General features: G+C 40.2%; 1 protein-coding gene across 3 annotated transcripts in view; it reads left to right on the top strand.

The window, feature by feature from the left end:
- The window catches only part of GABRA6 (gamma-aminobutyric acid type A receptor alpha6 subunit), a 25,605-nt gene continuing 15,922 nt past the window's right edge, over positions 4,853–14,535 (top strand). The window contains exons 1-8 of one of the 3 annotated variants that reach the window (XM_021410926.1): positions 4,853–5,063; positions 5,233–5,351; positions 5,581–5,648; positions 6,888–7,108; positions 7,216–7,298; positions 7,833–7,976; positions 8,601–8,753; positions 12,041–12,300. In XM_021410926.1, coding sequence (XP_021266601.1) covers positions 5,026–5,063; positions 5,233–5,351; positions 5,581–5,648; positions 6,888–7,108; positions 7,216–7,298; positions 7,833–7,976; positions 8,601–8,753; positions 12,041–12,300 — 1,086 coding nt within the window. In that variant the 5' untranslated portion in view covers positions 4,853–5,025. Of the gene's footprint in view, positions 5,064–5,232; positions 5,352–5,580; positions 5,649–6,887; positions 7,109–7,215; positions 7,299–7,832; positions 7,977–8,367; positions 8,521–8,600; positions 8,754–12,040; positions 12,301–14,535 lie in introns of all 3 variants that reach the window. The other 2 variants (XM_021410928.1, XM_021410927.1) reach the window with 2 other exon arrangements.

Genomic DNA, 14,535 nt, shown 5'->3' with positions numbered 1-14,535 from the left:
ACAAGCCCAGCTCCCTCAGCCTGTCTTCATAGGAGAGGTGCTCCAGCCCTCTGATCATCTTTGTGGCCCTTCTTTGGACCCTCTCCAACAGCTCCCTGTCTTTCTTGTATTGGGGCCCCAGACCTGGGACACAGTACTCCACATGGGGCCTCACGAGGGCAGAGTAGAGAGGGACAATCACCTCCCTCTTCCTTCTGGCCACCCCTCTTTTGATGGAGCCCAAGATACGATTTGCTTTCCGAGCTGCAAGAGCACACTGCTGGCTCATGATAAGTTTTTCATCCACCAGGACCCCCACGTCCTTCTCTGCAGGGCTACTCTAAAGGATTGCTCCTCCCAGTATGTATATATGCCTGGGATTCCTCCAGCCCCAAATCCTTCAAAAACATTTAATGACAAAGCTGTTTAAATTGCTGCCCCATGAATCCACAATAGGCAAGCTTCCTTCCTTTGTGTTTTAAGAAACACGATTTGGAACAATATGTGATGGCTTCCGTTCACGTGGACCTTTGATTTTCTTGGACAAAAATCGACTTCATGTTCAATCTTCTCTGAACACAGGCTAAAATATTTAAACATTTAATATATGAGAATAAAAATGGATCTGTATATATATTTGCAGGTGCATAGCAAACTCGTACATCGCTATTAGAAAAGAGTTTTTCGCTGTGGCTGAGCTCTGCACAGCACAAGCAGGACTAGGACAGGGGTACATCCAGCTCTGAGGGCTGCCCTGTCCTGCGCCAGGCCCCATGCTGCGAGGCAGCAGTGCAGCAAGCTGCGAGCAGATGACTCACCTACCATAACTGCTGCCAGCAACGGGATGAGGTGAGTCCCATAGGTAGTGATATGCGAGACACAATCTCCCTGAAGATTTTGGAAGGCAGAAGAAATACACTGAAAGGAGAAACAGAGTAGAGTTAGCACTGTCCTGTGACAGAAAGATGACTAATAAGGAATATCAACCTGGCACGTGGCTCATTTACTCAGAATTGTGCAAGGATAAAACTATTTTTACCTATACCTCTGCTGATTGTCATCTACAAAATGAATTTCTTCGCTGGGGAATAAATAGACTTAATTACAAACAAACAACCTTGAAATCTGCTTTTTTATCACAAAGTAAGGGCACTTTTAAAATAAAATTTTCCTGGGCCACTTTAATTAATTTAGCAATCATTCCTACATCATAAAGGCTTATTTCTTATCTACTATGTGGATGCTGTAGAGAAAGAAATAGGGGAAACACATTTCTGTCAGGGGCAGAACAATTACCACCCATCAGATTAACTACAAACACTAGAAGCTTAGCTGCAATCTTTTCGTTTTTGTGCAAATTTTGTCACATTTTAATGCACTAATTGCGAGAGAAACTTCAGCCAGAATCGTTATGGTCAGTTCATAATTCCTCACTTCCAAAGTGCAAGAAAATAAACAAGTTTCTCAAGAAATTTTCTCCTGTCTCAAAACTCATCTAATTTCCAGGAGTAGCATTCCCAAATGAATCAGAAATATCATCTTTCCTTACAGTGTTAATGACATCCTACAAGGTGATAAAATTAGCAGCTGGAAAGTGTAATCCTGCCACCACACTCCTCAATTTGCAATTCACATCCTTCAAGCTGTTGTCCAGTTCATGCCACTTTCTCAACAGATTTCCAAACTGTTTGCTTATATGCCCAAAGCATATGCAGCTGGTAAGTCCTTTATAAGATAAATATTTTCCATATCCTCAGGAGAGCTTTGTCTCCCAAAAAACTCCTTCTCCTTTTGTCTCCGTGATCACTATTCCTTTATAAAGTTTGTTCAGATCACTTAAAAATAATGATTTCCTACGAACGTTCTCAACTCTGTTTACTCTCAAACTGGCCTGATAACCACAGTCTTATTAAAATTTGCTGGTGGTTTGATCTTCTCCAATAAAGGAAGTTGTGCTTTTGACAGTATGAGCATTTCTTTTCATAATTAGAAAACAAATTAAAAAGTACACAGCTTCTTGGTTCAAAGTATTTCAAAACTGCTGAGAGTAGGAATACATTTGTTTAACTTGAAAATTTGAAAGCCACGAAAAAGAAAACATTAACTGAAAGTTCAAGAAAAGAGATAAAAGAGACACAAATCTATTCAAAACCTATTTCATCTCAAGACGCCATCTAGCTCTGCAACAGATAGCAGAGTCCCTTGTACTGCCTTTCCTGTGCAAGGATTTTTTCAGAATTTAGAAGGCAGGCTGGTGTATTTTGAATTGCTTTGAGATTTTTTCCCTGTCTCACTCTGCAAACTCCTTGTGAAGATTATTGTGTCATTTTCCTGTAAGAAAATCCCAGACTGAAATTACATGACTCATTCAAACACTGCAATCCACTTGCCCAAGCTACCTGCCTTGCTGTAAGGGATTCATGCTGCTGTGCAAGGATTGCTGGACTGGAATCAGATGTGAGCTTACACTGGGCAACTACAGCAGTTCAGAGAGCATTCAAGCTGATGCCCATGTTCACTTTCCCTCAGCTTCCTCAATACACATATTACAGGAAGCTGAATTCTCTCAAACTCTCATTGATTTGCTGTAATTAAAATTACATTCAACTCCCAACTTACAACTAATCCTTCTTTATTTACAGTATTCATTAGCTCATTTCAACAGTAGTATAATGACAGAGCAAAGCCCTGTGAAGCAGTAAAAAAACTAGCTTGGGGCCTGGAAAGGGAATGCTTGTGTAGCACAGCATCTACCCATGCCAACTTTGTTACTCCAGTTAATTATCCTTTTCAGTAAGGCAAGATGGCAGGAGGAGAGGTGTGTGCTATACCTGCTCACAGCAGTGCTATTGAGCTTAGATAACCAAACATGTCACTGCTAGACCTCACTTAACTGTTGGCTAGGATTCAACAGAACTATCCTGTATTAGGAAAAACGTCATGATCTATATTTTTCTTTTGGAGGCACACACTAAATTGTCTATCTGTTGAAATCATTCATTTGTCCTCTTATCTTAGGTGAAAAGGATAGACAATGCAGTGAACTCCTAGGACATTTCAATTCACATGGTGTTTCTGTTCTCTGTTTTCTTCCCTTTTCCTCACAAAGCACTAATTCTTCAATCTAAATGAGTGATGAAGTAGGCTTCCATGAATGCACATCTAAAACTAAATTTCTTAAAGCCTGCACGTATTTAGATGCCTTATTTTGGAGAAGGCAGTCACAACTGTGGAAGAACATCTGCTGCACTATATGTCCGGCCATGTCCAGGTCCGATTAGGTCCAAAAAGTGAACACATTAATAAACTCCACTCTTCATGGGAAAAACAAACAAGACAAACAAACAGACAAACATTCAATTCCTCTGATTCACATCCTACCCTACTTTTATAGAATGAGACAGACTTTTGCTTTTTACACAATAGGAGTCTAATTTCGAAGAAGATGATAGTGAAAAAATAGGCAGTTGTAAATTATAAGATTACTAAAAAATATCTTGTCTAATTCACAACAATGTAAAGTGAAGGCAATAAGGAGAGTCTGGTGGGCCAGTGGAGCACTGGGATTTTAATGCACATGAGAAGTTTATTAAAATAAATTGTTTAAGAGAAGATAAAGAGATTGCATCTTTGGTGTGCTCACAGGGCACCAGGGCTGCAAAAGAATTTGGGCTCACAGCTGTTCAAAGCTGGAGCTCTGGCTGTGTGCAGCCAGGACACCCATGTGGGTTATATGATACTGTTCACAGCAACGGGAAAAGGAAGTCAATGACACAGGCTCTTGTATTTCTAATACCTCTTAAATTCACTTGTGGGGATATTTTTAAGCTTCTCAGTCTCTCAACCACAAAACTTGAGCACAGAACCCCAGCTCTGAACTTTACCTATACACGAGTCTCCTAGGTTTGTTCAAATTCTTACTTCCCATCATTTGATAATTAAACGTGTTTGCTTAGAAGCTGGTAATGCAAATGAGTTTCATGTGTCAAAATGTTACGTCAACAATTGATTTGCTTTCAGTCTAGTTACCTGTTGCTCTGTGTTACCATAAATAAAGGAAATTGAACCAATTGCTTTGTTTATGGCGTAGCTAAATGACATATGTGCTACATCATTCATTGGCTCTATAAGAAGTAATAGGGTCACAGAAAAAGCCAGAGAGATGTGACCTTATTTTCCTTCAGGGCTGGCTACATTAACACACTTACTGGAGGAGAGGATAGTAACGATCCAGCCAGTACTTATCAGGACAAAATTAGTGATGATATACAATCCTCGTGGTTTTACAGTAAGGAGCTCCAGTCCTAACAGAAGTCCTGGTAATGCCCTGCTTTAAAGTCCGAGTGAAATCTGTGTATGTGACCCTCCAAAACAGCTTAGCATTAAAAAATATTGCAAAACCTGACCCAGAACCAGCTTCGAATGTTCAATGTTTATATATTAATACAGTGAGATATTGAAGCCCTCGGTGCAGTTCTGAAGGATTGATCATGCAGAAATCTGTTGAGAAAGGTCAAAAATCGGAAAACTGGGATTTTTTTTCAAAGTTCTAATGATGTAGAGCTGCATAATAATCTCCCCGTGAACCATAAACATAATAAAAGCTGAGGCCATTTCTAACATAATCTCTATCAGCAAGATGCCAGCGCTTTTCCAGATTTCCTAACGGGTCCCTGCTAATTCCATGCCAAAACTAGCAGTGGATTTCTTCCTTTTAATCTCCCCTAATGCCTTATTCGATTATTGTCACTGCTCTCCGACCGCGCACCGTCCCTTCAAACCCTAATTCCCCCACCGAGGCGGTCACATCGGGCTGAGCGGCGGCGGAACCGGAGGGCGCGCACAGCCACAGCCACAGCCACAGCCACCCCCGCCCGCCCAGCACGGGCAGATCGCGGCCCAGGGCCGCGGGGACGGGGCCGAGCCAGCCCGGCTCTGCGTCCTCACCCGGCGGAGCCTCCGGCCGAGAGGGGAAGGATGAGCGCCCAAACTTGCTCCAGGTGACGGATCCGAGGGCACCTGAGCGTCCTCGCGCGGACCTGAGGCATGGCTTTGCTTATCGCTTGGCTATGCGTCGCTGTGAGGTGAGTGAACTCGTCGCCCCGGACCCCAAAGCGTCCCTTCAGCCCGGGGCAACCACCGAGGGGTCACCGGGCCGCTTCTCCTGCTCCGCTCTCCCCGAGGGGCGCGGGTCTGGAGGGCGGGCTGAGGTGCGTGAGGGGCGCTGACGGCGGGACTCGCCTCTCCCCGCAGCATCGAGAAGGCGCTGGGGGGCCAGGGCGACGGGGGGGACCTCTACTCGGAAAACATCACTCGCATCCTCGACAAGCTGTTGGACGGCTACGACAACAGGCTCCGGCCGGGATTTGGAGGTAGAGGGGGAAACTCCCGGCCCGTCGGGGCGCTGGGCGACCGCTCCGGCTCCGGGGCAGCGGGGCGCTCCCGGACGGGCGGCGGGCGGAGGGTCCCGGCCTGGGCACAGCGGAGACGGGGCGGGGGTGGGGGGGTGAAAACCGAGAGGCGGAGTGAAGTTCCCGTGCCCCAGCAGCCCGCAGCCGGGCCCGCTCCGCTCAGCGTCCAACTCGTCTCCGTGTCCCGCAGGCGCTGTTACAGAAGTCAAAACGGACATCTACGTGACCAGCTTCGGGCCGGTGTCCGACGTGGAGATGGTAAGGGCCCCGCGCGCTGCCCCTGCTCTCCTTTCCCGGGATTCATTACGGTGGCATCTGAGCTGTCCGTCATTAGAGCAGATTACGAGCTTTAATCTTCTCGACAATCTCTACGGCCCGGCAGAGCGCTTTGGCTGGAGCTGCATATAGCTATTTCCCCAGCGCAGTCACCCGGCGCAGCCCCGTGGCCCCGAACGAAGCTGGGCACCGAGGGCACGCTCGCCTCGGCTGAGGACACAGAGGGGTTAAAGACGCCTCCTGAACCTTGTAAACAGCTGTGCCCTGACACGGAGGTTGGCTAGAAGGCTGCCTGGTAGGAGACAACCTACCATGCAGCTGTGGAGATAGTGCCATTTTTGAGACAACGGCTCCTCGTCCTGCTGGGAGCCCCCCCAAATTCAGGTAGCTGCAGATTTGGGTAAACTCCATGGATTACGGCAGCAGCCCCCAGGAAAAGGGTAAACCATCACCGCTCTCATCCTGGAAATGGACTTCAGAATGGACTTCAGTCGCTACTTTTGCCTTTGTGCCCTTCCTCCAATACCTGCTCAACAGAGGCTGTAGTCCACTGTGTGACCCTAAGTGCACCCAAAACTTCTCTACCTCTCTTCATAAGTCAGTCTAAGAGAAGGCATAGAGAAGGTATGGTTTCATTCATGTCTGCCTCCTGCCAAGGTTTAGCTCCATTTCCTGTATGACTTTAGCATGTAATTCCTTTCTGAATGCTTGGGACAATTATTATGGAGAATCCTGAAGAATAGCTTACATCAGTTTATCAACATAATTTTACCGTAATTAATATTTTCCACATCGGTCCTTTCTTTGTGACTACGCAAAGTAAACTGCAAAAGTGGCCCTGAGTATGTGTTTTTGTTCCTGGCAGCTAAATATTAACGGTTTGTTTTTGTACTTCAAAAGGATACTAAAGTAGACATTTGTATTTCTCTTTGGACCTCAGACACTTTGAATTAAATTCTTTTCTCTGAGAGGACTATGGGATTTTTTTTTTTTACAGCAAGTTATCTGTTCATTGGTTAATTTAATAGAAAAAAAAGATATTTTTCTCGTGAACTACTTTTTTTTTTTTTTTTTGGTAACTACTTAATAGTAATAGGATTAAGCCTCTAAGCAGTAAATTAAAAGCCATTAGCATGTGTGTTAGGGTCTTGGAGTTACTCTATATACAGCAGCACAGGACTGCTGACTGTCACACATAATTCATCTGTTTATTTTCCATAGGAATACACAATGGATGTCTTCTTCCGGCAGACGTGGACTGATGAGAGATTGAAGTTTGGTGGGCCAACTGAAATTTTGAGATTGAACAATTTAATGGTCAGTAAAATATGGACACCAGACACGTTTTTTAGAAATGGAAAAAAATCAATTGCTCATAATATGACAACTCCTAACAAACTTTTCAGAATTATGCAGAATGGAACTATTCTTTACACAATGAGGTGAGAGCTTATTCTTCTGCTTTTAGTTGACCTTTGTTTTTCACTCACTCAGCAGTTTTCGGGCATACCATTTATTTTTGACTCTCATCTTCTTTAATGTTTTCTAGACTAACCATTAATGCTGACTGTCCTATGCGGCTGGTGAACTTCCCAATGGATGGACATGCTTGCCCTTTGAAGTTTGGAAGCTGTATGTTTTTTTATATCCTTCAATTTTATAAAGTAATACATTTGGTCTCCATGTATATGAGAGGATCAGAAGTGAGATCCTAGGACACATCACTGAAAGTTTTTATTGTTTTTACATTAGAATCTTGCTTTCTCCTCTGAAGCTCAGACAATTCTTAGGCATATGGATATGTTCTCTGAAAGATGACTGTAACAAATTATTAGCATTCAAATTTGTCTCTTTAACAAGTCATAAAATCTGTAGTGCATTTATTAAAGTCTAGTTTTATAAAATGAAAACATTTAAACAATCTGTGGTAATCAATGCATGTATTTTATAGCAAATTGAAAAGCAAAAGTTAGTACCTATCAGTTCCCATCTCAGCCATTCTCTGCATTCTCCTGTTACTTCTTTTTTTTCATATTGTCATTAATGCTATCAGAAACTTACTGGAATAGGATGGAAGTTGCCCAATGGGATCATGCTACTTTTTTTTTTTTTAATAACTTCTAAGTCATGTAATTTATATTAGTATTTTTTCCCTGTGTAACTCAGATGCTTACCCAAAAAGTGAAATAATTTATACATGGAAAAAAGGACCCCTGCATTCCGTAGAAGTACCACAGGAGTCTTCCAGTCTCCTCCAATATGATCTCATAGGACAAACTGTATCTAGCGAAACAATTAAGTCTAACACAGGTAAGATGTAGCCATATGGGAACTACTGACTACATGAAACGTCTTGAAAATAGATTACAGACTTTTTAGTTCAATATATAATTGCATTACTATAATTGCCTTTTGTCATTTTTAAGACTAAAATCCTTGGAAAGATTTTAGCAGTGTTCTCCTAAAAGACTTGCATTGAGAATTGCCCTGGCCTCCCCATCCCAGTAAAAACAATTCATAAAAATTAATATTCTTCTCCTCTGTTTCCAACAGATCCCTTTACTTTTTGTTGTCCACTTATTTTTATTATACACTTGAAGGCTTATCAGTATTTTCCTCAGGACATCGTGTATTGAATTTAAGCCAGTAATGTTTATTCATACGTTGCCAAAATAATGCTGACATACTTGTCTCCTAACAGGTGAATATGTAATCATGACAGTTTATTTCCACTTGCAAAGGAAGATGGGATACTTCATGATACAGATATATACTCCTTGCATTATGACAGTCATTCTTTCTCAGGTGTCTTTTTGGATTAACAAGGAATCTGTTCCAGCCAGAACAGTTTTTGGTATGCTGCATTAAGGTCTTTGAACACCTCAGCATCATACATACCATTCATTCATCACTTTCATTGCTTGTTTGTTTTAGGTGAATATTCACTTCAGCTGCTCTATTTCCATCTCCAAAGGAAAATAGGCTACTATCTCATTCAGACATACATTCCATGCATCATGACTGTAGTCCTGTCTCAAGTTGTGTTTTGGATCAACAAAGAATCTGTTCCAGCAAGAACCGTGGCTGGTATTCATGTTTTGTTTCTTTTGTCATTCACTTCATCACTGTATTCAATCCACTGTATTAAACAGCTGCAGTAATCTAGTAGGGATTAGCCTTTAAACTGAAAAAGACAGAAAGTACTTTTCAGTGAACAAAAGCATATACTAAAAATTAAACCAAATGATATTTAATCTGCTCACCGGAGTCAAAACTATTTACACAGAATGCTTGTTTAGCCAGACTTACTCGTGATGGTTTTCTTCCCAGCATTTATTTTTTCCCCGAGGAAATGACAATTTCAGAGTAAATGTCAACTTTCCATTTATTAAACAGGAATTTTTCTATTGATTTGTTCAGTTGTGAAACTAACCTGTGCTCAAGGGATTGTGTTTTTATGGGTTGGAACCTCATCTAGCACTCATTCTGGAGCATTACTCCCTACAAAGGTATCTAAACAACTGCCAAGGACTTCAGAGGGATGAATTTAGGTGAGATGCATCTTGTCCCTCGCACAAGTTGCAGTAGTAATGAGGAGTATGCATACATATTGCATAGGCCTTTCTTTTCTCCCTCTACTGCTTTGAATTAATTCTCCCCAAACTAAGAGCTTTGTCCATTATTACATAAAGATCACAAACCAAGTAATAAAGACTTAATGTCAAGCTGAAGAGTAAATTAAGAATTAGGAATAGAAAATATTTTAAGAAATAATAAAACAGACACCTTTCCTTTGGAAAATTAATCATTTTGGCATTCTGAAAGCAGGTGTCAGTACTTACTCCGTTCTTATTTCTCCCAGGCGAGGTATAAATTTATACACCATACTAGTTCCAAATCCCATGCATTCTAAATACCTTAGTTTAAGCAAAAAGGGCCAGTTTCTTAAAAAAAAAACAACAAAAAACAAAAAACAAAAAACTTTTAGTACCAGTAACAAAGAAAATGTTTAAAATGAAGAAGTAAGCATCCTTTCTGCATCATACTGCAAATACCTGAATTGTAAAGATTTTTTGGTTTTGCTTTTATGTTCTAAAACTGAGAGAAAATTAAACAACATTATATTCTTATAAAGCACACCTCCTCAAAGTATAAGTTTGAGAGAAATAAATGGTAGAATAATTACAATAATGTGACCAAACTGATTTCTCAGAAAAAAATCACTTAGCAAATCTGCTTACCTCCAGAGTGGAGGCCAGTTATCTTTTGCAGATAACATTGCGGTAAGATAAATTAATGTTCGTAAGCATCTATTCTTTACAGAAATACAGATGAAATATAGGAAAAAAAATATTCTTGTGCTCTTTATCATTGTGACATTGGAAAGAACAGATTGGCAATATGAGATTCCTTATTTTGTGTGGAGCTTCTGTATGTAGATATACATATGTATGTATACGTATCTTTTTGTAAAGCGTGGTGTTATCAGACATTACTTGGAGTAAGAAGCATGGTTATTTGAGGCCAGGTTTTATGCATGACCTGTTAGGTATCAAATGCTTTGAACCCATACAACAATAGCTATAATTTCACATTTTTATGTACCTTTATGTAATCTTTTCTTAGTTTGGCAAAAAGTTATCTTATTTTGCACAGACCCATAGCCAGCTTCCACCCTTCTGGTAGATCACCCTTGAAATTTTAACTTACTATCCAGTTATTAAGCTTTATTTATTACTTCTCAGATATAGAATTTTTAAAATTATTTTTAAAGAAAAAGTAGCATTTCAGTATTTGCATTATGTACCAGATGTTTCAAAATGGAAAGACAGTCATCAGTTACACACTTTACCAACTGTAATTTGGCATTCTGTTTGATAAAGTAGTTTTCCAAAGTACAGACCATTTCATCAGAATTCACATTGAGAATGTTCTTATCTATATCTCTAATAGAATAGGAGTCCTATTCCTAAGTTTAAATTCCTGCTGCAGTATGTTTCTATTCAGACATAGAAAATATCTTTTTTTATTATTATTAACTAGCACATGGGCAGATCTTAATCAAGCATCATATTGAAAAGTTCATTCTGGACATTTGAAATTGAAATTTATCTCAGCATAGTTGCACTTACATTATTAAATGAGTCTGGCAGATTTGAGAGAAGTAGATATCCTACATATTTTTATATATCTTCTATTTGCATTTCATTAAAACATGTTAAGTAGTGACATTGAGAATTATTTAATCTCAGACAGTTGGCAAGCTGCATCATGTGAGAGAGTTGCAAAAAAAATCCTAAGAATAATCAAGTCACCCTGCAGTATGCAATGACACTGCATCCTTTCCACTCAGTATCATTCACAGCATATTGATTCATCCTCGCAACATGACATGATAACATCTTTTACTTTCCCACCTACCCTTTTCCAACTGCTGAAAGGAGCAGAAGAGGGTATTCTCCAGCTTACTATCTTTAAATACCTGTGTTTTTCAGATTCTAGCAGGCATAATTATAAGTAAACATGAGTCACAAAGGCTTGTATGTTTTAATGGATGAGTTTGCTCTTGTATCAGGCAGCAGTGGGAAGTAAGTGCACTTCCCACCTGATTCATGCTGTACATTACAAAACAGAAAAAATAAGTTCATGATAGACCTGAAGAATACTTACAGGGCTCATAGGCTACTTGGTCAGATTTTTGTGTGTGTGAAAATACGTAAGAAGGAAGTTCTAGAGAAGTACTTTTTCCCATCCTTCCATATTTGTAACTACGGGAGCTTTCAAATCAATATACTGTTAGTGAATCTTTTAAAATGTATTCAGAAATTAAAGATCACTGTACAGACATTCTAGCTTACCACTAGAAACATTTGGATCATAGCCTACCACTGATTTTAAAGCAAAATTCTGATGGATTCAGTGAGAGTTCTGTAAGCCGTGATCTGTCTCATGCAACAATAGGAGATAGGGAGGATCATAACACTGCTAGGAAATCATGTCATGTTAATTTACATTCTGTCAAACATTCCACTTAGTAACTCCTCAACTAAAGCATCTTTCTGAGCCTGAGCCCAGGTTTTGTTATACCCGTGTTTTATCACAATCCTAAGAGGCTGCAACCTGTAGCATGTAGCTATCCTAACTTCTGGTCTGCTTAATGTATTAAGGAAGTATACTTTTACATACTCAAGTCACTGAACATGAATTACTTAAGAATATGAAATACTTCAGGCTTGTTAGTTACCTGAACAGAGAGATTTTATATGTTATGTATGTACGTACATGAACACACACAGATACATACAGATGAATTTAAGAACAGCAGAGATGAAGCAAAATTCTAATGCCTTTCTTTTCTTTCTCTTATTTTCAAGGAATTACTACAGTTCTAACAATGACCACTTTAAGCATCAGTGCACGCCATTCTTTGCCCAAGGTGTCCTATGCTACTGCTATGGATTGGTTCATAGCTGTGTGCTTTGCCTTTGTCTTCTCTGCACTTATTGAGTTTGCAGCTGTCAACTACTTTACCAATCTTCAGACTCAGAGAGCAATGAGGAAGGCAGCAAGGGCAGCAGCACTGGCAGCAGCACTATCAGCAGCAACTGTACCGGCAGAGGACGAGATTGTCTCGGTAATTGCTTGCTTTTCTGATAATAAATATCATATAGGGAGAGACAGCTGAAGTAGTGAATGCGAAACCATATTAAAAAGTGATCTTAACCTGAAACAAATTATGCTACCAGATCATGTCTATATATCAAAGATGTGGTTATTTTTTCAGAAAATGAAAATACTTCATTTATTCAACCTGTTTATTTAAATTTGTGATATGATTTACTAGAGAAATGTTTATTTGGTTAGATATATAAGGAATGACATTAGACTGCTACCCATAATACTTTCCTTGGGCAGTGCTGTAGGCATTGTGGCCAGGCAGCTGTGTCATTCTTTTAAGTAAGTCTGCAGAATTTGTGGGACACTGTACTGTGGATTACAGGATCACTGTAGTATACTGGCATATACCATAAGTGGGTCATCTGGAAGAAGAAAAATTATCCTTTACATAAACTTGGCAACTGTTACTTTCATAAAAATCTGTGGTGGTGGAAGCTTGGGGAAATAACAAAACTGAAAGCATAACTGTAAAGATTAGGGATAGATTTCACTACATATGACAGACAAGGAAGCTTTCTAGTACTGAAATACTTATATCCGAATTGCTTGTAAATAACATTCCTTACATCTTGGGCTCAGTACTTAATGTTGTCTCACAGCATATCAGTACAGCCCTTCTGTTTTCAGAATCAGTTTTACTACCACCACATTTCCCATTTGGAGAGGAATAACAGAATTTGAATGACCCTTCCAAAACCATTGGGCCTGCAAGTTTAATAAGGGCCTAAAAGCACATCAGGGCAACACCGTTCCAATCATATGATAATATTTCCATGTTTTCTCATAACTAACTGTTAAACATGTGACATTTATGTATATTTAAAGTGCTAAATGTATAATTAATAAGTTCCATGTAATACCAAAAATCAAAGTTAAAAAGCATCTTGCTACTGGTCCTCATTAGAGATAATCGTAGAATGGCTTGGGTTGGAAGCGAGCTTAACAATCATCTAGTTACAACTGCCCAGTTGTTGACAGGGTTGCCACCCCTCAATCAGGCTGCCCAGGGTTCCATCCAACCTGGCTTTGAACACCTCTAAGAATGGGGCACCTATAGCTTCTCTGGGCAGCCTGTTCCAGTACCTCATTACCATCTGGGTAAAGAATTTCCTCCTAGCATCTAATGTAAATCTCCCCCTCTTTTAGTTCTAAGTCATTCCCCCTTGTCATGCCAATATATGACCACATGAAAAGTTGGTTTCTCTCTTGTTTATAAGCTTTTGTTAAGTGCTGAGAGGCCTCAGTAAGGGCTCTCTGGAGCCTTCATTCTACAAGCCAAACAAACCGAGCTCTCTCTACCTTTCTTAGGAGAGCTGCTCCAGTCCTCTGAGCATCTTCATGGCCCTCCTCTGGACCCACTCCAACAGCTCTGCGTCTTTCATATGCTGGGGGCCCCAGGCCTGGTTACAGTACTCCATATGGGGCCTCATAAAGGCAAAGTAGAGGGGCACAATCCCCTCCCTCACCCTGCTGCCACCCCTCTGTTGATGCAGCCCAGGGTACTGTTGGTCTGCTGGGCTGCAAGCGCTGATTCATATCCAGCTTTTCATCTCCCAGTCCTCTTCCACTGGGCTGCTTTCAATGAGTTATTCTTCTAGTCAGTACTTGTATCTGGGACCACCCTGGCCAAGGTGGAGCACATTTCATTTGGTGTTTTTGAACCTCATTAGGTTCACACGGTCTCACTTATCAAGCTTATCCAGGTTCCTTTGAATGGCATTCCTTCCTTGTGTAGTTAAGGGTAAAAAATGGCCATGCCAGACCCACACTGGCGAGTTGGCAAGGAAGCACTGTGCTTGTAAAACCATACAGTATGTTGATTACTACTTTTTTTTTTTTTATAATATCGAAAACAGTAATTGAAAAGACATGTGAACATAATAAGAAAACAAAAAATGCATTTTATTTTCACTAAATATGTAAATGGTAGAAGAATCAAATCTTCATATATTTTAATTCTGAACTACAGATTTTGTTTTTAATTCACCATTATATAAATAAAATATGAAAGAAAGTTAAAAAATGAAGAGAGGCGGTTAGATGCAAGTGTTCACAGATTCTTGCACTGATATCTGAATGACAGCAGAAAAGCTGATTCAGTTTTGGCAGTATTTGCCACTTTCAAATCTTCATTTATTTTAACCAGTAAATAAAAGCTTTATAATTAAACTTTACAAAAAAAAAAAAAAAA

The sequence above is a fragment of the Numida meleagris genome, chromosome 12 (assembly GCF_002078875.1).
Source record: "Numida meleagris isolate 19003 breed g44 Domestic line chromosome 12, NumMel1.0, whole genome shotgun sequence".
NCBI classification, from domain to species: domain Eukaryota; kingdom Metazoa; phylum Chordata; class Aves; order Galliformes; family Numididae; genus Numida; species Numida meleagris.
This window is presented reverse-complemented; position numbering and strand designations above follow the sequence as displayed.